Raw genomic sequence first — 27,257 nt, 5'->3', positions numbered from 1 at the left:
AGGAGTTGGCCTTGAGTAGTTCCCATGAAAGAAAGAAACACATTGCTACATGAGAGAAAACATGAAAACTGTAGAGATTCCAATTATTTTAGAAAAAATTATATGCATTTTGGAGCAGTTACCTGGGTAATTTACCTCAATAACTTCCCTAATTCAAGACGGATTTGCTCTTTCTCTCTCCCTCTTAGATCTGGGAAGAAGCAGGGGCCTGGGTGGAGGTGGGCATGGGGTGAATTAAGCCTGTGCATGGTTGTGGGTTGGGGAAGAAACGCAACCGCTTTTGATTTTCACATCTCTTTATTTTACCTCATGAGTCATGTCATCATGTTCTCAGGAGCTGAGTAACTGCCGGGTCTATTTTTACTCTTGTTCAGCAGGCTTCCTTTCCTCTGCTGCTGCTGCAGGAGGAGTGAAGGACATGAGGATGGTGAGTGGGGTGGGGGAGATGGTTGGGTTATAAGAAAAGGGACTGGGTAGTGGTTGGGAAAGGAACTGTTGCGGGGGGGGGGGGGGGCTAAAAATTTCTCCCAGTTAGGAAAAAAAAAATAATGCGTTCACATTCCAAAAGAACAGGATGTATTGTGATGTGTGTCATATATAAACAGCTATATCGTTATATTTTGGGGTGGGGGAGATATTTCTTTCCAGTGATATTTGGCACTTCTGAAAAATAAAAAAGGAAAGCAGGGTCCCCCCTCCCACATCAAAACAGGAAAGAGATGGAGGGAGAGAGGAGGGTGGAGGGCATGTACACCATCACTTGCTGCTCAGGATGAGTTCTTTTTATCTGCCGAAGTCCAAGAGGGGGAAAAATGAATACATTCAGTACAGATTGTTGTATTGGGATGGTTTTTTTTAATCTTTTGCTCCTAAAAATATATAGACATCATAACAAGTCTAAGGTAACTGCTTTCGCCTCTAGACAGCTTTAATTTTTCTCAATGTATCTCTCTTCCTTGTGACATCCATCAGGGGACAAGGGCAGCATTCTCAATTTCATGTTCTGTGGACTAGCTGCCCACCCCCCACCCCCAAACAGCCTTTCATCATCATATGGTACTGACAAAATTATGGAAGGATACCTCTTTCCCATGCTTCCAGTGCATTTTTACTATGGATTTTAGTGGGCTGTAGGGAACTAGAAGGTAGTATTTCTGAGTTAATAAATTCTGAGCATAAGACTGGTCTAATACCTGAATAACTACCCCTAAGAGAGAGCTTGGTAAAAACTTTTTTTAATTCATTTTTCAAAACATGCATGCTGACTATAAGCTTTTCAAATACTAGGAGGAGGCACTGTAGAGCTATCACTGACCATTCTACAGATTCATATTGGGTCTCCCGCCTTAATCTCTATTCACATTATTTCTGCGCTTTGGGGGTGGTCTATCATATGACTTCATGTCATACCTTGGAAAAGCTAAATTTAAGCCTTCCAAAATGTATGCACTAGCATGCATTTTGGTGCAATTGCTGTAGGCACCTTCTGGATAATGCCCACCACAAGTAATACACTGCTAATCTAAATGGTTATAGCGCTTTCAGAACTATTTTTAAAGTTTTTTTTCAGTTAACCCTTTTACATTACACAAGATCTGGGTACCATACCTGTCCATGCATGTGTTCATATATCCCTCTAAAAGGATCACAAAAAATCTTGCTGTTTCCCTCAGGTGTCCAGAAATTTCTTGCCACCTGCTCTAGTCCATTTTACATTTCCTTTGAATTCTATGAGATTAACACAAGCAAGTATTAAGTGAAAAAATAGCAAAGGACCTAGTTTCTAAGCAGTATGGTCCCCCACCACACTGTATATTCAGAGTTAGCCACTCCACAATAAAATGAACAGAAAAAACCACATACTTCAAAGACACAACTATATCACAAGCCTTGGGCTATCTTTTATTTATTTCAAACATTTATATCCTGCTAACCTTTCCAAAAGCATGTCCAAGACGGCAAACAGCAAAACAAAACAATTTCACAACAATATTATTCCACAATTGTGACTTTGTGCTACCAAAGGCCCTAATTACCTGCACGTTATCCTTGCCTGGTTCCCCGGAACTCATTCAACATGTGAGTGTATGTTCCACCACCCCCTACCATCTCCTTGACGTGAAATAGTGTTGAGGAGCAGTTATTTGTCAAATTGAAGGCACTACCATATACTGATGGGCTATAATATTTTTCTCCAGCATGGTAAACAGTTACTCAGGTCAGGAAATTGGTGGTTGGGGGGAGGGAAAGGCTTAAACCACTCTTCCTGCACATGATGCTCTTGATCTAATACTGGTCCCTGTGTACCTGTGAATTCATTTCCAAGCACAGAACTCCAAGTGCACATGTGGTAGACAAGATCTGTGGTAGACACACAGGGCATCCAAGGACAATACATTGTGTACCGAGGCCCATAGGAAAAAAAGGCCACTATAAAATATGCTGGCTGATGAAATATATAAATAGCTGCCTAATGATGAGATTAGTAGTATCAAAATAAAATCCAGCAGAATAAAATAGAAACAAACTATTAAAGTTTAATAACAACCACAAAAGAATATCTCATAACAGCACATAAAAGAAACTTAAGCTAAGAAACCTGGAAGCAGAAAAATATAAACAATGACCTCAAGAACCAAATACTAACTGAAATAAAGCTATTGTTGTCGGCATGAAAATAACAACAAAGATGATGTCTGCCGACCCTCTTGTGGAAAGCGGTTCCAAAGTTGAGGTGCCATTGTGGAAAAGACCCATTCCTGAGAAAGGTCTTTTGAACCAATCTCTTTCTTTGATTCACCTGCTCCCCTCACAGGGAGGAGAAGGAGAGCTGGAGGTGAGCCTTGGAGGTTAAAGAACCCCACCAAAAGCAGATGAATGACAGTGAAGCAGTGGATCACTATGAGGTCTTGGCAGCTTCTGTAATGCAGCAGCAGCCACTTAGGTGGCACATTTTGCTCCTGCATACACTGTGAATAGCCTCTCCCCTTTAATACCTGAAAAGGTTTTTGAGCCACAGGCCTCTGGAATTCAGCAAAAGACACTCTATTCAAATGCCAAATGCTCCTTAATTCTCTAATCCATCCCACACAATGACAACTTTCCCCACCCCCCTCTTTCTCAGCCATTAGAGCTAAAATGATGCCCTCAAGTCATCTGTGCAACTGATTAGGTTAACAATAGCATCTCTGAGTTACACATTCAGAATGTTATTCTGATCTCTTAGCCAAAGATGGAGCAAGTCCATTGAAACATTGTGATGCTACAGGCATAAAACAGATGAAAAATCAGGGAGAAATTCCATTTGTTACTGCTATTTCACCTTTACTTTGCTGAAACTTAATAGCCCATAGGGCATCTCACGATGGTAATTCTCATGTTAAAACTGAGTGCTGCTTTGAGTACTGTGAGACAGAAACATGGTGTATAATTCTTTTCTATTTATTTACTTATTCCGTTTATACCACACCCCCCCCCCCCCCCCGCCCCATGGTATTCCAAAGGGGTTTACATTGTTCTTCTTTCCTTCATTTTATACTCATAACAGCCCTGTGAGCCAGGTAGGCTGAGAGAGAATGACTGGCACATGGTCACCTAGTGAACTTCCATGCCGGCACAGGGAATTCAAACTTTACGTTTGTCAGTTGTTTTCCCTTATGACAGAATCAAGACTGAAGCAAAATGCCCTGCCTGGGCAGTTTGTGCTAGAAGCAAGATGTGCAGAGGTTCACATGCAACTACCTTATACTGAATCTGGCTTTTGGTCTACCAAAGTCACTTGTAGGTTTCCGAGCCTGTATGGCAATTCACAGTAGTATTTTTTTCCTGATGTTTCATTTGGGGGAGCCCAGGCTGGCATCTTCAGAGTTCCTGATCCTCTGAAGATGCCAGCCACAGATGCAGGCGAAACGTCAGGAGAGAATGCTGCTAGAACACGGCCATACAGCCCGGAAACCACACAGCACCCAAGTGATTCCGGCCATGAAAGCCTTCGACAATACAAAGTCACTACTTTCTGTTCTGACTGGAAGTGGTACTCCAGGTGGAGGTCTTTCAAACTGCTTATTACGTGACCCTTTAAACTAGAGATGCCACAGACCAAATGTGGGACCTCTTCCCACAAAGCAAATGCTTTACCTTGAGCCACAGCCTTGTTCCTCAGCCTCTTAGCCATTATGCTATAATGGGTGAAATGGAACTCTATGTACCTAAATATCTTTTGTAGCAACCTCAGCAACCTAATCCCACCTAAACCCCTTCAAGAGCCTTGTGAGAATATTACCATTTTACAGAAGGGTCATAGAAGATATGACACAAAATTCGCTCAAAGCCACACTGTTTTGGTTTTAAGCAGAAGGGGGTGGGGTGGGACTGAACCAAAGTCCAGCTTCCTGTCTACTGGCTCTCAATTCCTTGCCATCTTTTGTTTATACTTTCAGCACATGCAGCTTGCAACTTGGATCTCAATTGCAACAAACAACTCCAATAACTCAAAGATAACCTTTCCAGGGCCAGGGTTGTTATTTTTCATGTCATATTATCCACTGAAGATTTATGTCTCCTGTGAGTGAAAGTGGGGAGAGCACAACATGCGAAAATATCTAGGGAGAAAAACTGTAGAAACATTGATCAGGGTTCTGTATCTACTAAGGAGCTCAGGAAGGGATTTTTTTCTATCAAAGGTATGGCCCTGCTCTGTCTGAAAGACACAGGAAGGCACTTTAGCTTATGGGGGCACAAACTACTGACTATATATGGTTTTATGTAGTAATTGTAAATGCCATTACTCATATATGAGGTTGCACAGTTTACCACCAATTCCTCCTTCAGAACATGGGATAGATCCACACCCACCCCTACAAAAGGTGACAGTACAGTAAGTACAGTTGCAAAAAGAACTCCCTCGTTCTATAGGAAGGTACACAAACTGTCAGCCATAAAATCACCAGCCAACCTTTGCCAAATTATTCTATCTCAGTCCGTATCTGAAATAAAGGGGTGCTGACCTACCTTACAAGATTATCAGATGGATGACAGAGATAATGTGCGTAAACCATTCCACAAAGCAGATAGCAGATTCAAAAAGCAATATATAAATGCTAAATATTTAATCAGGTAGGCTTGCAAGTGAAAGGAAACAACTCTCCATGTTGCCACATACATGGCATAAATAACCTGACATAATCACTCTTCCTGACAGATATGGATCAAAATTTAAATGAGGAAGCAGGCTTAATATAGGTCGAAGATATTTTAAGGTGCTGAAGGCGGAACAGCTTTGGGAAAAGAACATCAGATGGTTGCCCCAACAGGATAGCACTGTTTCTACCAACCCAATCAGAACACATTTTGAGACAGAAGGTTGGAAGGAGCTATAGCCTCCCTTCCATCTATTGGCCTTGTTACCCCTCCCTTCTTCAGAGAAGACTGACTCCTGCAAAGTTGGTTAGAATGCAAGACAGCTGTCTACCCAAGACAACGCGTTGACATTTTAGTTGAGCAAGGATTTGAACCTGGGTGTCTCATTTCCAAACTCAATGCCCTATCCTAGAGGCGTAGCTGGGCCATACTGTGCCCAGTGTGCACTCTGCATTTTCCCTGCGCGCGCCCCTGCTGTGCCCCCCCACCTTAGTTCAGCCTGGAAGTGGAGACTGGAAAAAGCGGAGGTCTCCTGGGAAGTGTAGTTCCCACCAGGCTGTTTTCAGCCTCAAGTGAACAGGGCCGCTTTTCCAGCTTGCACTTTCAGGCTGAACTAAGGTAAGTGGGGGGGAGCTGCGGGGCACCATGGAGTGGGAGTGGGAGATTTTCCACCGCACCCCCAGGCGTGCGCCCGGTGCAATGCACACACTCTGACCCCTGATAGCTCTGCCTCTACTTTATCCATAACATCATGCTGGTTCTCGTCAGTCTACAACATTCGGAAAGCAGTGCCAGGGGTCAAGAACCACCACCATTCACAATGTCTTCAAAAAGATATTGTACCTGTTTCTGCCTTGTCCAAATCAAGCCTGGTCTGCTTTTATGATCTGACAGGGACAATCTGTTTATTTCCCATGTTAAGTAAACAAAATGAATAGCCACTGAATTCTTACACAACTTAAAATATTATTTACCTTTGGCCCCATCCAGGGCTCTAGGTGGATTTCCAAACATCCTCTTCCTTATTGTCTGAAGAATAAGTTGGAATTAGGTTCTTTCTACATCCATGCTTCTAAAAATTCCTCTTGGCATCATCCACATGAAAATAAATAACCTTCTTCCCATTCCAGCTCCCACGTAATTTAGCCGGATGCAAAAAAGACTGTGTACCAAAGGCTGAAGGGTTCAACCTGAGATTTCCAATAGTATTAGACCGCAAACATTGTACTTGCTGGTAACATAGCCTTGGACTCTGCACAAAGTCTATTTGATGTACATAAAAGGGATTGCTTGGTACCCCATCACAGAACACACTGACCTTTGTTTGGATGAAAAGACAGACAATGGTTACCTATAGATGTGATGGTTGGAGAAAATAAAAATGGCCATGAGCTTCTTTCTTTCATATGCTGAAGGTTTTGTCTAAAACAAAATGGTCATTAGCGTCTTTCTTTCATATGCTAATATAGAAAAAGTTGCCACTTGTGGGGACTGATCTCGTTAACAGGTAGCCTAGACATTCAATAAATAAGCAAAGGAAATTGTAGAAAGCCACCACGGAATAATAGTTCGAGTGTTAAACTAGAATCTTGGAGATCCATGTTTGAATCCACACTCTGACTGCAGGGTGACATTGGGCCACTCACACTCAGCAAACTAATTCAGAGTTATTGTGAAGATTAAACAGAGAAGAGGAGAATGCTGTAAGCTGATTTTGAGTCCCTGAGCAAAGAAAGTTGGGGTATAAATGAAATAAATTGATGCACCAAAACTGGAGTGATATGGTCTCTGTGACCCGCTCTTGGCAACATCCTGGCTGCATCATTCTGCACCAATTAAAGTTTCTGAACACTTTTCAAGGACAGTCCCTGTAATGTGCATTGCAGCAATCTATTTTAGATGTAACCAGGATGTACACAACAGAAGTCAGATTTTTCTTCTTGGGAAAGGCCACAGTTGGCTTATGAAGCTCTTCTGGCCACAGCTGCTACCAGCTTCTCTAGCATTAGGCCTGGGTTCAAGAGTACTCTCAAATACGGACTTGTTTCTTCAGGGGGAACACAACCTCATCCAGAACAGGTGACACCTTAAATTCTGGGTCATTCCTTCCACTTACCAGTAGTATTTCCACCTGGTTGAGATTGAGTTTAGTTCATTAGACTGCATGTTCCCTAAAACAGCCTTCAGGCACCAATTTAAGGTTTCTACCTCCTCCCTAGGATCAGTCGGAAGTGTAAGGTAAAGCTGATTGTCATCTTTGTATTTATTTATTTTACTTATAATTTCATTTATAGACCACCCTTCCCCTAACGGGCTCAAGGCAACTTACAACAATATTCACAAAAAAGCCAGAAACCAGCAACCAGTTCCCACAATATGCCACCCAGTGGCATATTGGTGACAACAACCCAACCTGTTTCAGATCACATTAATCCAGAATGAAACACCAGATCAACATTGGACCTGCACAATATGTAGGTCCAGTTATTATCTGTCACAGGCCCACGGTTGTCATATACGGCATGAAAAGCTGAGCCACTCCTGACAAGACAGCCTCAGCATGAAGGCTGAAGTGTCCCAGGGCAACCAGTGTAGGGGTCCTCACCACCACCTCATGACCCCCTGTCAGCTCAGGCAGAGAGACTACTAGGCACCAACCTCAGGAAACATCCTGCTCTTTTATAATGTTATTAACGTTTCAAAAAACAAACAAACAGCAGCTACACACACTATGAAACTAGAAGCCCTGAATGGGGAACCATGCTGTGAATGAGAGTCCCTACAAATCTCAGCAACACCACCTCCCCACCCACCAGACCTATACTGCTGTATCACTGGGGGGTACATTGGGAAGAGGTTAACCCCTCCCTCAGAGCTATGTATGGCCATGTAAATTGTGATCCATTGATTTCAATGGAGCTTCCAAATAAACACGCTCAAGATTTTTTTAAATTATATGCCACTTTTCTCTATCAATGCACCAAGTAGTACACAATAATAAAACACCAATATCTGTCATAAGACAGATTACATATACATTAAAATATACAGTCAGTACAAAATTACAATCCATTTAAAAGGATACATTTTTCAAATCTATAAATTCCAATGGACTTTGGAAATACAGTGGCATTAAAAATTATTCTATCAGACTACAAGTTGTACATCTGTTTGGTGTGTCTCAGAGCCCACAAATGCTGTTGTAAGGGGGTGGCATATATTTATCAGTCAGATCTTAATCATGTTTACTTACCTCCTGGTGTGTTCAGCTGAAACTTTGTTCCTAATAAGTTTGCTTATGACCACAACTGATTTCCCACAATGATCTTCCCTACACCAACACTGAGTTGGGTTGTCAGCAGCATTTTTATAGCAATGAACAGAGAAGTATTTTTACCCCACAAGAGTCCTTTGACTAGCTGCTCAATAAAGACAAACAATCTTGTTAAAGACTGACAGATTTAAATTGGACAGTCTCTAAAGTGCCACAAAACCCTCAGTTTTCGAAGCTTTTCTGTGTGATTATTACATTTTCTTGTGTGTCACAAAACAGAAGAATATGGGATGCAAATATATGATTTTGCAATGCATGGCAGTGTAAATCCCCCGAATCATGAGCAGGGCTAGATTACATGAGATCACAACAGTGCCTTTCTGGAAATGAATGAATGCAGACAGTGTCAAAGCCTGAGGAATGCCACGCTGAAATTAAGTTTTGAACAGGCTTCTTCTCCTCCTCATATACTGTGGCTGCTGTTCATAATAAAGGTAAGGATCCTGGGGCTCCACAGGGAGAGCAACCCCAGTCTTGTAGTTAGGATGAAATTCTGATATGGAGATTGAGTGCCTGACACAGCTGGCTGTCAGCTCTGCCAGGGTTCTCAGTCGTTGCAGTGCAAAGCACGCCTAAATCCCAGAAGTATAAAAGTGAAATTAGAGCAGTACTATAATCCTACATGTGTCTAGCTATATCTATGTGACAGAAAAAGAGAATGGGAAGGCTGTGCTGTTCAGTCCGTACGGCTGTGAACTGTCTGAATTTGATAAAGTTTGTGTGTATGAAATAGATATTTGGCTGACAAGATGGTTTTTCACAAAGATAGGGTTACAGGGTTTTTATTTAAACAAAGCCGAGAGGTACTCTGCGACTAAATAAACCCTTCCTGCTTTCTCCACATGATCCACTTCCTCTCAGCCAAAGTACTTCTTGTTTCACCCTTGATATCATCACCAAAATGGATGACCAGCTGATAATAGCAGATGGGTTCAAAACAGAGAGAGGAAGTCCTCTTTTTTGTGGTGAGATTTTGTCAAAGTTAGGGGACATGTCACAAGACCCTTCCCTTCAGTCCCTGTGTGAAAAGACTACCTTACCTGATTCTTCTTAGAACAAGCACCCAAATGGTAAACTACTTTCACAGACATACAGCTACACGAGATAGTCCTGGGACCATTTTTGAAATGTAACCTCTTATGACCCTTGGCTGTTTGTATAAATTCTAGACATGTGCTACATGACAGCAGCAAATTCAATATGGGCTGAGCATTTAGCTGTTAAAAGATTTTGAATGCATGTTTGTTGAATGGGAAAACAGCCTAGACGATGCCTACAAGTGGATGGAATGGCAGTGCAGCAACTAATTCCCACAGGAATAATATTGATGGCAACAACCAAGAGGCCCTCTCAGCTGTAGTGCACTTCGCATGCAGGAATAACACAATACAGACTATGCTTGTGGAATGTATACTGCCTTCCACCTGATCGGAGATCAACCTGCAGAAACCAAGGTGGTACCATCACAATCTAAATGGCATATGTTAACATATTTATTTATTTATAAATATTTATACCCCGCCTCATACCAAAGCCTCCAGGTGGTTTACACAAGGTAAAAAACAATAAAACATCACAATAAAAACATCATAAAAACTATAATAATAAAAACAAAACAATAAAAACAGCGTTAACAGCTAACTCCAATCCTAACTTCCCCCCCATTTACCCCACAGACCAGCAGTGTTTTTATTTATTTATAAAATACTAAAGTGGGATACAATACAGCATACTCCCATTTTTGTGGCGAGCTTCCACGTAATGTCATGCTGTTTCCAGGTAGAATGTGCACAATTCTTCAGGCTCTTCTCTTCAAGACATAACATAGGAAAACCTTCCTTTGCTCTGGCTGAAAGAGAAAATGGCAGGGAAGCTGTGGCAGAGACTTCAACTGGAAGTTGCGCCCACAGTCTTTTCAGGGAGGGCAGCAAAGTTAAGTTCCACCTTCAAAATGGTAGCGTTAAAACTTCTGTTTCACTGTCTTCCCTTTAACCGTTTAACTGACTTTCCCCCTTCAAGTTCACAGGTGAGCTGCAATGCCTTGAGAACTGCAGCTCAGCTGTGAAGACTGATGAGCCACCAGGAGGGAGACTCAGCAACATTCTTGCCACTTCTGTGCTGATAAGATAGAGGGGTGGGGATAGCAGCCAGCATAATGGAGATGGGGTCTGTGGACTCCGTCCCTACCCAGTTTCCTGAAGTGTCCACAGCAGTGAACACGTTTTTCATCCCCATGTGGAAATAGCACTTGAGTATCTGAACATGTGGTAAGCATACACAGAGTATTCTGGACTATGGTGCACCTAGTTCTTTTACAGCTTCATCACCACCTTCTTTTTCTTTCCCTTCTGACTTGGCCCTTCCCTTATCCTCATTACTCTTCACAAGTCCCTAACCTTTCATTTTTCAAATTCTATTTTGACTATTTAATCTAGAGGAACAACAAACCGGAGTCGGAGTTGTTCTCAGATTTGGAAAGGGGTCTAGAAAATGGCAAATAAGACTGAAGTTGTTCTCAGATTTCGAGAAGGGTCTAGAACAGGGGTAGGGAACCTGCGGCTCGAGAGCCGCATGCGGCTCTTCTGCCCTTGCACTGCGCGGCTCCAACGAGGCAAGAGCAGCTTTAGCCAATTACATTCCTTGCACCAGCCTGCAGGCAGCAGGGCTGGCGACCAACTTTCACCCACAGTTGGCTGGAGCCACACCACGGGCTTCCCCTCTCACCTGCTGCCTGTTGGGCCCGGGGATGCGGTGCTACCTGGCTGACCTTGGCGAGGGGTCGGAGCCACCCGACTTTCATCCTTGCCCGCCCTGCAGGCAGCAGGGCGGATGTATCCATGCGCTTCTCAGAATGAGCGGAGTAAAAGGTAGACAAAACCCCAATATATACAGTGTTATCTTTATTTTAAATGTCAAAAATTATTTGCGGCTCAAGGGTTTTCTTTTCCCGTGGAAAACGGGTCCAAATGGCTCTTTGAGTGTTAAAGGTTCCCTACCCCTGGTCTAGAAAATGGCAAATAATACTGAAGTTTAATGACTACCATGTTCATAGAAGGAAGGAAGGCAGATAGCTAACTGGTACACAGAAGGATATGAAGGTTTTGTCAGATGTGTTTTGGACTCAGGGATATGACCAACAAGAAACCAGAGGGATTGACATCTGCAACCATCTTTTGCAACTTCCATATTCATAAATTCGGAATGTGAGTAGCCTCAAGAGGATAAATTTAGGGAGGGAAATTGTGTTATTTTAGTCGAAAATGTTAACTATGCCTTACTCTCACCTGTTAACTAATTGCCTCTACTTCTCTCAGCAAATATCTGTTGGCTCAACTTTCCAAAGCTTGGATGTTGATTACACTGTGGAAATTACTATGCAACGGAATGCCTCCTAGCACTGAACACAACACCAAGCACCATGGATCCTGTTGTAACAACTTCATATTTCTTTGGCTCTCTTCTGCATATGCAGATAGATCAAAGATATTAAAAGCCTCCATCTCCCTCCTGAATCACAGAGGTGGCAGAGCTTAATGAACACAAATTAATCTTATCTCAAAAAAGAAAAAGTCGAGACAATATTAAGAGCCAAAACCCCAAATCCTGCTCTGATGGGAGTTACCATCCCTTTATCATTCTGTCCTGAAGGGACAGATTTTCTCGAGTACTTCCCTTTGATTTCAGTGATGTTCCTGCATTCACACTGTCTGCTGTTGTAGGTGGTTTTGTTTTTCTAAAAAAATTCTGTTGAGTTCTGAATAGTGCCTCATTTTTCCCTCTCTTTGATTCACAGCCAAGAGGAGTTTCTGCCAGCTCTGTCTCCTCCCCCCTCTTCTCTCTTCTCCTTTAAAAGAAGGAACAACTCAAAGGGTGACACCTTAATTTTCTTGCAAACTAAAAATCAAGACCCAAACGGGCTCTCTCCCTGGTGCTATCTCTCCTCCCACTTGAGCTTACCTTGTCTTTGTTGCTGAAACAGACCAGCGGAGGCAGTAGCAGCAGCAGCAGCAATTCCAGTCCGAGACTTAGCAAGGCTGGAAAGCACACGGGCAAGCTCCACTAGAGCCATCTGCTCACCTGGCCACATAGATACCAAGTCCAGCCTCAAAGTTTCACCCAACCTAAGCGTCTTGGAAAGAAACCTCAAACAGGCATCCAACCGAAAAGAGGAAAAAGTGAAACCCAAGAGGGGAAAGTGTTTTAAAGAAGACAAACAAGAAAGAAGGGAAAACTTGAAGACTTCAGTTCTCCCAGGCAAATTTCAACGATTTGATGTTTAATATTTTCTGAGGAATACAGCAGATTTTGATTTTGCCAGCAGTTTCTTTTTTCTTCCTTGAAAGACCTGATTTCACATGGTCTGTCAAATCAAAGGAAATGTTGAAAGACTTCTTATAGTGAAGGAAGAGGTGGTAGTGGGTCAGACACACATTCTGGATGTGCAAATTTTTTAATGGGGGTGTTTCCCTGTTCTATTTTTTAGATAGTTTTCCTCCTGTAACAAGGAGATAGAATAGTAATCACTCATTATCCCCCCTGCCGAAAAATCCTTCAGTCAAGACTGCATGATATTTTGGAGGGGCAGAAAAAGAGTTTAGAGGGGAGAAATGAAAAAGCACAGAAACCTCTGTGCATGAAAGACAACACAGGCTCTAGACAGAGACTTTTCCCTCTCATCTCTGTGCCTACAGTGTGGGGATTCTATTTTTTCAAAAGACTCTCCTCCAATGTGTCTAGAACTTCTGGGGATTGGAGTCGGTATGAATTTTGGAGTGCTCTTCCTGTCTCTCTGGTACCTGCCACTCATCAGCACTAAGGTGAGTACTTAACTGCATTTTCTTAAGGGGGGAATCTACCCATGAAATTCAGACACATGATAAAAAAATCCAGTGAGTAAGAGAATACTCTATGTAAGCACTTATCAACAAAGTATATATGCTAAAGAGTTAATATGTTTCTGGGCTACATTCTTCATTTTTAAGAAGAAAATTGTTAGATTTGTGAAACTACTCTTTTTCATGGTGATCCTAACCCATTTACATGAAAGTAAATCATTAAGTCTAGCCAAATTGATTTCCTCTATTAAGGATTACAGTTTTACAGCATAATCGTATGCCTTGTTACTCGGATGTCCCAATCAATTCGAGGAGACTTATTCCCTAGTAATCATGCAAAGGAATGTACCCGAAACTGGACTGCCAGCCAAACAAAAAGATGATTCAGTTCTGTTTGGAAGCTTCCCTCCAGACTGAGCAAGTGTAGTAGCTCTTTCAATGTTTGAATTCCTAGGGCAACTAGTGCAGAAAAGAAGGCTTTTAACTTTCTACCTGGTAGTTAGGCATTGTAAAACCTTAATTATGCAAACCAGATCTTCCAATTATCTCATTCACCCCTGTGCTCCTCAATATGATCATACATAAATTATACCCTTCTATAAGCAGCTGCTGTTATTCCAACATTTTAGATGCCTCTTCCATGTATTTAGGCAAAGCATGTTGTGTGGGAGCACTTTTGCACCCTACCTTGGTGGATAATGAGTTGACACCTTATGGTTTCAGAAGGGCTCCAAAAGTCAAGGAACCTCTTCCACTAAATGCCACACTGGATTGCCACAGAGGATCACTGCAAAGGTTCAGACAAGCCTACCTGGGAATTCAGCCCAGCTACTTGCTGCAATGAGGGTGGGAGAATCTATGGTAGTTACTGAAGGACTCTGCAGGATATATTATGTTGCCCAAGGGAGTCAGTGTGAATGGGAAAGTGCAGATAGAGCACTCGCCCTCCCTCCAAGGGAGGTCAGGCGAAAGGCAGCTGAATATTACAGTTTTGGCTGGCAGCTGAATTCCAACCAGGGGTTAGTAATTGAGGCCACAGTTTCCCAGCTGTTCCAAGCTGAAACTGCTGCAGAAGGGATCCTGTATCAGTTCCAAACAAATGCCTAGGAGGAGAGACCCGGAAAGATCGCAGAAACTGGGACTAGGGAGGGACTCTTAAAGGGCTAGAGCTCAATTGTTCTTTGATTTTAAAGACTATTCCTGCCACCTCTACATTCATCTTAAGAAAGTTTGCACCTTCTTTCCCCAGTTTTAATCCTATTGACTGAAATGTCTGGCAATGTCTGATAAACGAGGTTCCTTTATGGGAATTCCATCCAGTCCATCACCTTGCATAGGGTTATAATTCAGTTTCCACTGGCTGAGTGTTTTTCCCAGGGAACTTCAGTCGAGGCTACAGCCATTCACACCAACAGGTTATTTGACCCTGATTTACGCTCTCTAAAAACCAAACCCATGCCTTCCTGATGCATATGAAGAAAGGGGGAAGGGGCATTTTAACAAAGCTTTGTTTGAGATGCTTACTCAAGTTCATGTAACAGCTTCATTGCCATTTGCCTCTCAAAATCGTAACCACCTCGATCATTTTAACATAGACAGCGTCCTCTAACACCACCAGGGGAAAAAAGCTAGGTTATGCTTGGTGGGGGTTCTAACCTACATCTATGAATAAAAAAAATGAGGCATAGGTAATTAACAGTCCGAGTTACTATAAATCTTGTGCCCCTTTACGTCAGGTAACCTCAGGCCTTCGTATGCGTGAGAATATGAGCATCTCTGGAGAAAAGAGCCAGGCCAGCAAGGCAAAGAGATCTGTCTGCAAATGCATAGCTGCAAGGGAGGGACTGGAGAAATCAAGTCGGGTCGGTTTTCTGGCTCCTCCTTGCCACGAGCTGCCAGCAGCCGCAAGAAAGCCAAGGGGAGAAGAGCAGGAGGAACCATAATCCTGTAATAGGCGTTATTTATAGAGAACTCGGGGCATGGTACGGGCGATCACAAACAAACCGTGTTCGATTCAAAACCGCCCTTTTCAAATAGGAAGCAGGAGGGGAAGCCAACAGTGCGCTTTGGGCTAAGAGAAGAAGTGTTTTCAAACGGCAGCAGTGTGTCAGGAACGCGTGCGAGACCGAGAGCGGCTCGGAGCATGGGCAGAGTGCCCTATTCAGCCTTCCATGCTAGGCGGCTTGGTGGTTTTCCAGGCACAGTTTAAAAGGGAGTGAGCGCAAATTGGTCCGGGGGGGGGGGGGGGGGGGCGATTGTGCCTGCAAACCTATGCCAAGAGGCTGAGCCCTTCTTTTGTTCTCGGCGCAAGAACGCACCGGAGGTGGTGGGCACGGCAGGGTGCTCGCGCGCGCCAGCCCCTTGGCAATGCCCGCCAGTGGCTCACCTACTTGCAGGGGGAGGGCGGCGCCATCCGCTGGGCCTGGCCTGTTGGTTCCCCAAAAGACGCCCGTCTTTCTTTTTCGCCTCCCCCCGCGGTCCAGTCACTGCGGGAGGGAAGTGCTTCGCCTTGGCCCCGTCGCAGCTCTCAGGTCGCGTTCCCAGGCCTCCTCTCCTCTAGTTTCCCTAGAGTTTTGTTTACCCTGGAGGAATGGTAATTTGAGTTATTTTTCCTTCTCCCCCTCGCAAAGTTCCTGGGCCTTAATGGCTTCACAGGAGAAATCCGCAGGTGAGGGCTTTTCTCTGCAGGGAAATGCAAATGCAGGAAAAGCTCGGGCTGGCCTGCTCATCAGAGGGTCACTAGTCGGGTTAAAAAAAAAGGGGGGGGGGGGATCCTGGAAATTTACCGCATCTACAGAAATGAATGAGGCCCAGTACTGATGGTATCAGACTTGGACGGCCTAAAATCTAATTCCTGTGCAGCCATGAAGTTCAGTGGGTGACATGGAGCAGCACAGACTTACCTGCAGAGATGCTGTGACAGTAAAATGGAATTATCTCCTGTATGCTGCTGTGAGCTTTCAGGAGAAAGGTTGGTACACAAAAACCAATTTTCACAAGTATGTGCAGTGTTTCTAGTCAGCTGTACTAGTACATTTAGCAGTGAGGCAAAACTAGCAGTAATGGAACTTGAGTGTTTCTTTGTACTGCAGTCGAAACACTCTTAGCGCAGAGTTGGCTGGTACAGCAGAACTATATGGATATTATGGACCTCTTCAGTGCTATACTAAAAATGTTACTTATGCTAAATTATCTCTGATGATAAAGCCCCCTTTCCATTGGTTGTACAATCCAAAAGTTTGTCTAATATAATATCCCAGCTGAAGTTGGTTCAGTTAAAAGTAGCACTGTATGGATTTCTTTTCTCAGAGTGTGTTAGCAATATTCAAGCTGCTCCTTACGCACTTCCTCATTGCATATTGATCAAAACACACATGCTGTGTCAGTTATGAAGCTGCATGTATATAAATAACTTTTTAGCAACATGAGCTTGTTACTGCTCACAAGCATTCATTGGGAAAAGCTGTACATGAGTTGTATTTGATGATGCGCATGTGAATCCAACTAAGTTACTGTGGTTAGAGGTAAGCTCTTGCCTGAAGATGCCTAGGTTGGTTAATGAAAAGAAAGAAGTTTGCCCATCATGACTAGACATATACCACTAAAAGATACCATCCCTAGTTATACAGGTGACGCTCTATGCATCTAGTTTTTAATCATCTAGAAGTATGTAAAGCACTTACTGCAGACAGGTAAAGGCAGAGTCGCTGCCTTGAGGAGGATACATTTGTTCCTGAAACACGATCATCAGACAAAAGAATGGGCTGTGCTCTGAAGCAAAGGACAGAGACACTGCAAATTTACATAATATGGCACACACCTACTTGATAGTTCACTTAAATAAAGATTATCTTCCGTACCATTAAATGAAATTAATGAAATTTAATGCCTAAATTAAAATGAACATCTCGATGTGAAGAACATATCTACTCAAGGAGTGTGTGTTCCGTCACACACATAATGAATGATATTATTCATAAGCTAGTTTATTCAAGTAGGAATAGACGTTGCCACTTAAACCAACTGATAAGATCTCAAAGAAAGCAGGATCTATCTTGGATCATCTCTGGATAGTTGTTTGGACTTGGGTAATGCACAGTTGTTTCTATGACTTATGTACATAAGGGATTGATATGACTAACCGCTATGTCTGGCCACAACTCAATTACTGTTTGATAGAGAAGTAATCATCCAATATTACATCAGTTGGGGTGAAAAATCTGCAAAATGCAGGAAGAATTCTAATTGCTTGGTTGCTATTGGTGACATTGTAAGCCCGTTGACTTCAGTGGACTTACTCTGCGTAGAACAGCACTGTGTTACAACTTCGAGGAGGTTGCTATAGCTCCTTGATATTAAAACTAGAGAGCCTTGCCTGGGGAAGATTGCCAGGCTGTACTTCACAAACTTGTAAAAATTCCACTGCGTATACTCAGACCAGGACTACACAAAAAGTTACAAGACTTTTAGTACCATCCCAGAACCTTCTCCCATCTAATGGGAATGTGATACTAATGGTTAAAATACAGTCAAGTGGGGAGGTGGATCTGGGAGATTCCTTTTTCTTAAAACTCCCACCAAACTGACATCATCCTTCCCTCTTCTGCAATTTGGTCAATGCCATAGCAGCCACAGGAGAGTGGGTGTTTGTGATGCCTTCCTTCCGATGGCTGTCCTATTGTTACCCGAGTCATAAAGGGAAGCTATGTGAGCTATTTAGTGGTTTATATACATGAGGCCAATTATATTTCTTCCTTAGGCAGTAAACAATTTCTTTCCTTGGCCACTCTTGTAATCTGTTCTAGGAAGGAAATGTACACGGTCTAACCATCCTTGGTGTATGCATCCCTCAGCACGTACGTGCACATGTTCTTGCACACATGCTGTATTGTCACTTCAGTGTGGGATTAGGCTGCAGAAATTTCAACCCCATGGCAGGATGATCCTAGCATTTATTCCCCTACCTGAAGATGGCATTTGCCAGCTAGAAAATCCCTGGTTCCATTCAGTATGATGTCAGGGGTCTTCTGCTCAGATCTGGACTTTGAAGCTTTGGTTCTGAGGCTCTTACTCTCCACTGTCAACCTGTAGCTGGCCACTAATTCATTTCTGAATGGTGAGGCACTTGGTGTACCCTGTGAGACTCTTTATTGGCTGCAGATAGGACATTGTTCCTTGCTTCATCTCAAAGAATTGGAGAGTAATCCAGGTTGGAGAAATCAGACTGCAGGGGCTGCACTGTTTGGAATCACTGAATGAAGATTTCAGAACCTTATTTGCTTTTTTTTACATTTCTGCATGAGCACCCAGTGGTTTTTCCAAACACATATGATGTGTGAAGGAGCTGTTTGTTGGTCAGCAAGGATTCCAAACAGTTCAGCCCCTGCAGTCTGGATTTCTCTAACCTGGATTCTTCTTAATCGTCCTATAGTATTCTGTATTAATATGCTTTAGATTCTTCCCTTGTATTAGATGCCCTTATATTGCAGGCAAACCATCCTTGATTGTCTCCGGCCTTGAAAACTCTATGTGGTCACCATGTCAGCTGTGACTGTTGGCACTGTCCACCATTACACTGCAGATAAATTCTATGTCTCTAGTGCTGTAGTGATTGAAAGACAAGAGTTTTGCACACATGTTTCGTAAAGGGGCAAAATAATGTTCTAGTAGTGTTGGGAGAGATGGGGCTGTGTACCTGTGAATCTGGTTTTACATAGCCCTTTTGAACTCAATTTTCTAGTGAATGAATGAGAACGGCTTATTGGAGCAGTTAGATTGCACTGGTTATGCTAAGATAAGACATTGGAAATGGCAAAGCAATTCACAAACATGACTACATCCAAGGATGTCTCTCCAATCAGCTGATATATGGGTCCAGGGGTTAGTAATTTATGTTATTTCCTGCACTCAGCAGCGTACATCATGGCATTGGGGAAATTCACACTCTGCATACTGGGTGGTAGTGAGAACATAAAGAGTTGTAAGAACTATTAAGAAAATTAGTTTTACTCTTTTTTAGACCAACTGTATTTTCAGACCAACTATCTATTTAGTGACCATGAACTAAATATAAATATAAAAACTACAGTCTAAGATGTAATATGAATATGAAATTCTAGTATGGGTATATTTGTACAATAGTATGTACCACAGTATGACTGGTGGAAGAACTAAAAAAGTGCCCTTACATGTAGAATTTAGCTTTTCTTTGCTCATGAAGAAGCAACTTGAATGGCACATGAGAGTGAGAAACCCTTTTGTTAAGATTTCTAACAGTGTGGCAACAGAATTGTTAATGGTGTCTTCTCAGTTATGGAATCAGTGGCCCCCGGGGTTAAGTATTTTTTTTGCCGTATCTCTTGCTCAGTTCTGCTGGGACTCGTCTCTGTTCTCCATGCTGAGGAATGTCACGGTGTTTCCCCACCACCACCTCCAAGCACGGCTTGAGAAAAGAAACATCTTTATTTCTCCTTGTCCTCCAGGTGTGCAGTGTGCACCCCACCCTGATACAACACAGAGCCATAACAGTTAATCGCTGTAAGGCGCAGATTTCCCCAAGGGTTGGTTGGGACCTTGTGGGTGGCCTGCCAGGTTGGTGGTAGTGATGGTATCAATTTGGCATGCTGGGCATGTGAAACCTAGGTAGTTTTTCTAGATTATTGTTCTTTTGAAAAAAACCCACTTAGCTCTAACAGCTTTATTTGATGAAAGAGAATGTGTTGATTTAATTAGAATCTTCCCCATGCTAAAATTTACTGGGAAGATAGAGTAAGACAAGGAACAGGATGGATTCCAAACCTGGGAATTTGGGCCTGTTCAGAAATCAAAACGTTCTTGATAAGGTCTCTTTGGAGGAGAAGGGAATTGCTGTATGTCATGACTCTTCACCTAGCTCCTTCTCTTTGTTACTTCAATAATAAACTGGCCCCAAAATTCCATAATCTGCCATGATCAAGGGAAATAAAATGTTAAAGGAGAGGGAGAGTAGAGCCATTCATTCGTTTTTGAGATCAGGAGATCTTCTATACTACCTCATCTCCCAGAATTAGCAGCTTAATACAAGATAAATCTTCCCTTTTCTCTCTCTAACTCACTGTTGCTTGTCAAGTGCTATCCTTTGTCCATCACACTAACAATATGAAATGGGCAAATGGCGCTGAGGAGTTAGTTACAAAGTTTATACATATTTTTCATCAGCATCTACAGATAAGAGAGATAGCAAAATAAAGGTGATTTTGTGGGAAATGATTGTAGAACTGAAATAGCTGGAGTTTGGGTGAATGGGACAGAGATGTATGACTTTCCTAAAAGTGGAGGGAAGAAAGGGACATTATTATTATATATGAACAGAGGACCCACAAGGAGTTGTGGTGGGGGGCATCTCATTTTGCTTTCCTCTATTTCCTTCTTCCCTTCCCTGGCAGCGTCATCTCACCTCCTCTTTTCCTGCATCCTTCCCCCCTTCCCACCCACCAGCCAAACTACCTGTACCTGCCCCCCGCCCTCCCTGTCTTCAGCTTTCCTTCTTTCCACTCCCTGGCAGCCTCTACACAGAAAACAATGAACCTGCTGTGCAGTGGCAGCTATCAGGCTGACTTACATGGTGGGGATGCACCTGAAAGGACTTGCAGGAGACACTTCACTTTCCCTTGTATCCCCCTCCCCACACTATTTCCTTTCCCTCCTCCTAGCAACTCCCATATCTCACTTTCACTGCTTGCTTCTCTCTTTCCCATCCACAAAACTGCCTTTTATCTGCTCCTCTCATCAGCTATGTTTATTATTTCTTTATTTTTGTCCCACTTTTCTTCCCAACAGGGACCCAAAACAGCTTACATTGTTCTCTTCACCTCCAGTTTAGCCTCACAACAACCCTGAAAGGTAGATTAGACTGAGAAAGAGTGAGTGAGCCAAGGTCACCCAATGAGCATCCATGGCAGAGTGTAGATTTAAACCTGGGTCTCTCAGACTCCAGTTTGATACTCTAACCCAGTAGTGGTGAACCTTTGGCACTCCAGATGTTATGGACTACAATTCCCATCAGCCCCTGCCAGCATGGCCAATTGACCATGCTGGTAGGGGCTGATGGGAATTGTAGTCCATAACATCTGGAGTGCCAAAGGTTCGCCACCACGGCTCTAACCACTAGGCATGTCAGGCTTTTGTGGGGTGGCTATTGTTGAATGAGAAGAAGAGCTGGGCCAGGGTTAGTCATGCAAGTTACATGATAGCTGCCTTATCAGGTCTGAATGAATCGTCCCTCAAAGGCCAAAAGAGTCCTGGAAATAATCCTTTCCCCACTCTCTGTCTCTCCCCCCCCCCCCCATTTCCTTTATGGCAGTCCCAGTGCAAAGAGATACATTATGATTTCGCATACCAATGTGGATATATATATGAACAATGGCTAAAGAGGAAAGGCTGCTCCAAGTGGTTCATTGAAGCTGCCCAGACAGTCTTCTCCTATTGGTTGTGGTGGGTTTTCCGTGCTGTGTGGCCGTGGTCTGGTAGGTCTTGTTCCTAACGTTTCGCCTGCATCTGTGGCTGGCAACATTAGGAACACTGTCTACCAGACCTTGGCCACACAGCCCGGAAAGCCCACAACAACCAGTTCAGTCCAGCTGTGAAAGCCTTTGACAAATCTACTCCTATGTCTTCCATTTCTCTCACGTATACCCACGTCAGGGAATCAGGGCTTGACTTGGGCCTGGGAACTTCGTAAGTTGACCCAACTGGCTAGTAAAGTAACTCAGAATTATGTCCTCTCAGGGCCTGGTGCTTATTTCAGGCCCCAAAGGAAATGTGGATATGAAACCTTGGCCCCTGTAATTGGCAGGCAGCTGAAGCTTCTGGCTTGGCTGGAACTTGGCCTGCTGCCTGCCTGGTCAGGAGACCAGAACAGACTGCTTGCTGAGGTTCACGCCCCAGCCCCAACTTAAGCCTGCAGGTCCCTGAGTTGAGCACCCACTCCAGATCTGGGTCCTATTATAGCTGCTCCACCCCATCTTTGCCAACTAGATCTGTGGACAATTGTTAGAGCAGTGTGTATATGTAAAGAGAGCACTTGTACGTGTTGGTCTGGTGGCTTGTGAGCCTGTGGCTGCGTATGCCAGTACGCACTGTACACTAGAGAAGCTGTAAGATTGGGAAGGCAAGGCGCACACAGAGATATAAACATCACTGGGCTAGCAGGCAAGGCCTCAGGCACTTGACAGCCAGCCAGCAAGGCCAGTGTCTTCTTTGATCTACCAAGCAATTGAAAGGAGATCATTAACCTGCTCTAGACATAGAATCTTACCTTCCTAGAAACCATAAAACAACTCGGACTGCCTTGATTGGCAGGTGGAGAAACTCTGCCCCCTTGCTACCCTATTGCCTTTCTCCAAGTCATTTCACAGAGGAAGGTGGCTTAAGTTTTTCGTTAATGATTTGCACCGTGTATCTTTGCTTATAAAGTCTGAGAGTGTCTGCTTGTCTGGAACGTGGGTGTACAACAGCCTGAGCAAGCGGCTTCGTCTGAACCGGGTTGTATGACATCAGCACGCTGGGACAGTTTGGAGTGAATCAGTTTCCTGCTGAAGAAATGTAGACGGAAGGAAAGCAAGGCTCACAATTCCAGCTTGAAGTCCCCCTCTCGTAGACCCCCACAGCCCAATCCTGTGCCTTTAGACCTCGGTCCAAAGAGAAAATAAAGAGCCTTTGTTGCACAGGCACGCACGCCTCTCTCTGTGAGACAGAGGATAATGAACTTTACAAGCTGGGCGTGTTGACATGCTTTGGTCCAACTGATAACATCTCTGACAAGGAAAAACTTGGCACCTGAACCCACCTCTTGGAACAGGGAGTGGGAGCTTAGTCCTATAATCAGTTCCTCCTCATGTCGGCCTCCATTCTCTGTGTTCTGCAATTCCTCCAGTAAAAGTGTTGATCCCTGACACCTCCTCCAGTTTGCTGTCCTCCCGTTATTAAAAATGTACTGTTCCCTCCCCACCAAAGTCATACAGACATGCAGCATTTGCCCAGGTGCCCAAGTTTTGAATGAATTTAAACTGATTAAATATCTGGAGTCATCTACGTCGTAGCGATATTCACACGCTTTTCTTGACAGGTGCAATCCATTCAAAATGGCACCATTTATCAATTCTGCTATTAGGTTTCAAAGATCTAAGCTTTTGTAGACAGTCTTTTTTTCAATAAGCCTGTGCAACACTCGGATTCTGAAACCAGATGAAGATTTTGTCACTGCATTGAAGCTCTAACCAATCTAAGCTAGCTCATGAAATGACATTTTCTTTACAGGCAGCTACTGTTTGGTTCCCAAGTGAGATGTTCTTGTGTTCTCTGGCATATAAATATATACTATGACAAACTTACTTTGGTTTAACAATTGTTCCTTCTTTCTGAGAAACCCTGGGAACTGTGACTTTGTGAGTAGGACTAGGATCTCCAAAAGAGAATTCTCAGCATGGCAGTACAATCCTTTTCTGGCAATAAGCCCAACTATGTAGACCTCAACTAGGATTTTGAACAAACCCGCTGAGGATCTCAGTGTGTAACTGGAACTTCTGTGTAACTGGAAAGTCATCTGTATCTATGAACCCCCCCAGATAACAAGCAAACCCATAAATACATGGTATTTACTCTTATTTATTAACATAGTCCAAGGAAAATACGCTGGGTTTTCTTTCTCCCCTTTGTTTCAGAACAGCCAAATAAGTAGCCCTAGACTTGGACTCGAAACAACCCCTAAACTTGAACCTATTTAGGCTGTCTGCCCAACTGCATCAGGGGGGAGAGAGCTGCATCAGATAATTAGCTCTCTGGCCTCATCTTCCTGGCCCTCTCCCAAAGAAAAGGTGCCTTATATATACTTCAGCCAATTGCTTTGCTCACTTCCCTTCTTTCCCCTCTCCAGGCCAGCCTGCTGTAAAGCCAATACAAGTGTCTTGTGCATGCCCTGAACCTGGCCTCTGGAACTTGACCTCTTGAATTGTTGATGCTTTCCTTCCCCATTGCAGCTGTCTCTTGTGTGGGTTAAATAATATTATTAGAATAGTGTTTCAAGTCTGATAACACTGGAGTTATCAAAGGATTGTCAAAATGAGACATAAAGTATAGGAGATCTGGACCTTTACAAACTCGAAAGTGGTTTTCAGTTGTGATTTTCTCATTCTTCACTTCTTTTTGTGATTTTATGTTTTGATCATGTTTCATTTCATAAGCTGCTCCAAGCAGGTTCTTTGGATATGATGCCGCGCCCCCCCCCCCCGGCGCGGTGTCCCCCCTTCCCACACTTACCTTAGTTCCTTTCCTTTTCCTAGATCTTTTTCAGGCTGAAAAAAGGCCTATTCACAGTTCAGGCTTAAAAATATCCTGATGTGAGCCCCAAGGTCTCCTGGGAACTGTAGTTCCTCAGGCCGTTTTTAGCCTGTACTGTGAACAGGCCTTTTTTTCAGCCTGAAAAAGTTCTAGGAATAGGAAAGGAACTAAGGTAGGTGTGAGAAAGGGGGGGTGGGGGGTACTGCAAGTTTGTGCCATGAGGGGAGGGGCCTGGGGGCGATTTTCCGACCCCAGGTGTGTGCCCGGTGCATGGTGCACCCCCACCCCCTTGTAGCTCTGTCACTACCAGAATATAGTGGCAGTAGAAAGGGAACAAAGTCATATCCAAATAATGTATTATTCCAGCATTGCATCATCAGTTCAATTGTATCCTCTAACATTGTGCAAAGTGATTTAATCCATATGACAGGTATCTAGGCTAGAACAGCAGAACCTTAGCAGTCCATTTCCCAGGTCAGCAGTCACCTTAGCGACAATAGAGAAGACAATGAGTAGTAAGTTTTATGGAATGGTAATTTTTTAAAAATTACATACTTCTTCAGGCTGATACAACATTGAAAAGGCAAGTTTTAGCTTCTAGCTTAGCCTTCCCTCACTGTGTGTGTATTTAAAGACTAAAATCAATTCAATGCATTTTTAATTAAAAGTTATTACTGGGATACTGAGTGAATGTTTTGCTTTTCTGACAATGGGTGTAATCAGTCAGGAGCTTATGCACAAAACCTACTCAAATGACCAGGATTTGCTAAAAACTCCAATGATCTGATTGGGATCCTGCATGTTCAGTTGAGGCACGTGTAGGTCAGATTCCTATATTTGAACCTGTTACAACTATACATAAACATATAAGGTGGGTGGTGGAATCCCTTCCCTTTGATCATAAGCTTAGTTGTTGCTCAGTATGTGTCTTCTTTACCACTTTTGTTAAAGAGCAAAGAACAGAAGAATTGCTTGGATGCCATAGAGTTCTGCAACCTGCAGCTCTCCAGATGTTCATGGACTACAAATCCCATCAGCCCCTGCCAGCATGGCCAATTGGATTTCTACAGGTGGGGATGGGGGGGGGGAGAGCCGTTTCCGCCAGTTCCCCACTCCAGCTTCACCCGAATGCAGTCCCTGGGGATCCTCCATCCCTCTGGAGCAGCATTTTGTGGATAGAAATGAAAATCCCTTCTACCTGCAGAAATCTTTTGTGGCATCAAACTCTGTTTTAACTGGTTGTCCCAAAACTAGAGTATTTTATTTGAAACAAATGAGACCCAAGGCCATGATTTATTCTGGCTTCGTTGTAACCGGGCTAAGATTTGAGCAAATACACACATTCCCTCCCAAAACGGGGAGGATCAGATGCCCTATGGCACATGAAATATTTGGGTATTTGAAAAGGAAGAGAAGAAAATATAATTTCATCAAGTATTTCAACATTTCAGAACATAAGTATTCAAAAATTCAAGCAAGGGTTAACTGCCCTATCTTTGGCAAATGGAAATGTTATCAATACTACTGGTTGTTTTGCAATTTACATTCTATGTCTTTTCCTCCTTTCCAAGCCAGCTCTCTTTAGTAATACTACATTCCTTCCCATCTCTTCTACAGTGCTGGGGAGGGAGGGAGAGAGAGAGTGCTTCGTGTAGGGGGAGACAGTTGAAAACTGTAGAGTGGTACAAAATATGCTAGTGGCATGTTAATATGTCCCAAATGGCCACAGCTTGCCCTAGAATTTATTGGATGTCATGTATATTTATCAAACAGAATAGCAAATATATACAGTCAAACCAATACTGAAAGATATAAGGCCAGCCAAGCCTAAAAAACAAGGACTGTATATATAGGGATACAAGGCAATGTGGTATAAGCAGTTATTTTGAGTGTAATTTCAACAGATACTTCATAAACCGTTCATAAAGATTATTCATACAGATATATTGTGGTTATTTAACTGGATAGAAAGGTAATAAACACACATATAATGAGAGCATTTCATAAACATTGTCCATGAGGCACGAAACCTGCAATAGTCATATTGCGTTCCAGTCAGTAGAAAGAGTCAGTATCTCCAAAATTCAATGAATCAAAAATATTTAGATGAGTTGTGGTAGTTGGCAGCAACAGCTCCAGCAAGTGATGAAGAAACTACGGCGACAGCAGCCACATTCGCAGAACGCGTTGCGCGCTAGTCCACGTTTTCAATAGAAATTTCTTCAGTGCGTTCAGGTAATTCTATTAGAAATAGCTGCATAAATATAAACTGTCATTTTAGATGTTATTTTAAATTGTGTTGGACATTATATATGTTACATCTTTGTAGCAATATGGTAACAGTTGCTTTCATAAAAGCAGCGAAATCAAACAATTTAACGTCATCAACCATTTATCAACCATAACCAGCCTGTAGTAGCAGTAACTCCTGTATTGATTGAATATAGGTGACTTCTTGAAAAAATTACACATGTATACAGCAACATTTAGGGGCTCAGTGAACGTTATACGCAAACTCATGTAGATTTTTTTTTGTTTCTTTTGCAGAAAATATTGTTCTTTGTGTCTGTTTCTTTGAAAGAGAAGTAGCTTTATGACGAAGCAACTGGCATTGTAAAATCATTGGATAGGTG

General features: G+C 43.0%; 1 protein-coding gene across 3 annotated transcripts in view; it reads left to right on the top strand.

Annotated features, from left to right (window-relative positions):
* The first annotated feature begins 345 nt into the window (after nucleotides 1-345).
* The window catches only part of PDGFB (platelet derived growth factor subunit B), a 45,504-nt gene continuing 18,592 nt past the window's right edge, over nucleotides 346-27,257 (top strand). For 2 of the 3 annotated variants that reach the window (XM_048502088.1, XM_048502087.1), the window contains exons 1-2: nucleotides 346-427; nucleotides 12,267-13,290. In XM_048502088.1, coding sequence (XP_048358045.1) covers nucleotides 13,201-13,290 — 90 coding nt within the window. In that variant the 5' untranslated portion in view covers nucleotides 346-427; nucleotides 12,267-13,200. Of the gene's footprint in view, nucleotides 428-12,266; nucleotides 13,291-15,939; nucleotides 16,280-27,257 lie in introns of those variants that run through there. The other variant, XM_048502089.1, reaches the window with a different exon arrangement.

The sequence above is a fragment of the Sphaerodactylus townsendi genome, linkage group LG06 (assembly GCF_021028975.2).
Source record: "Sphaerodactylus townsendi isolate TG3544 linkage group LG06, MPM_Stown_v2.3, whole genome shotgun sequence".
NCBI lineage: Eukaryota > Metazoa > Chordata > Lepidosauria > Squamata > Sphaerodactylidae > Sphaerodactylus > Sphaerodactylus townsendi.
Note: the sequence above shows the minus strand (reverse complement) of the source record. Positions and strands in the feature narration are given on the sequence as shown.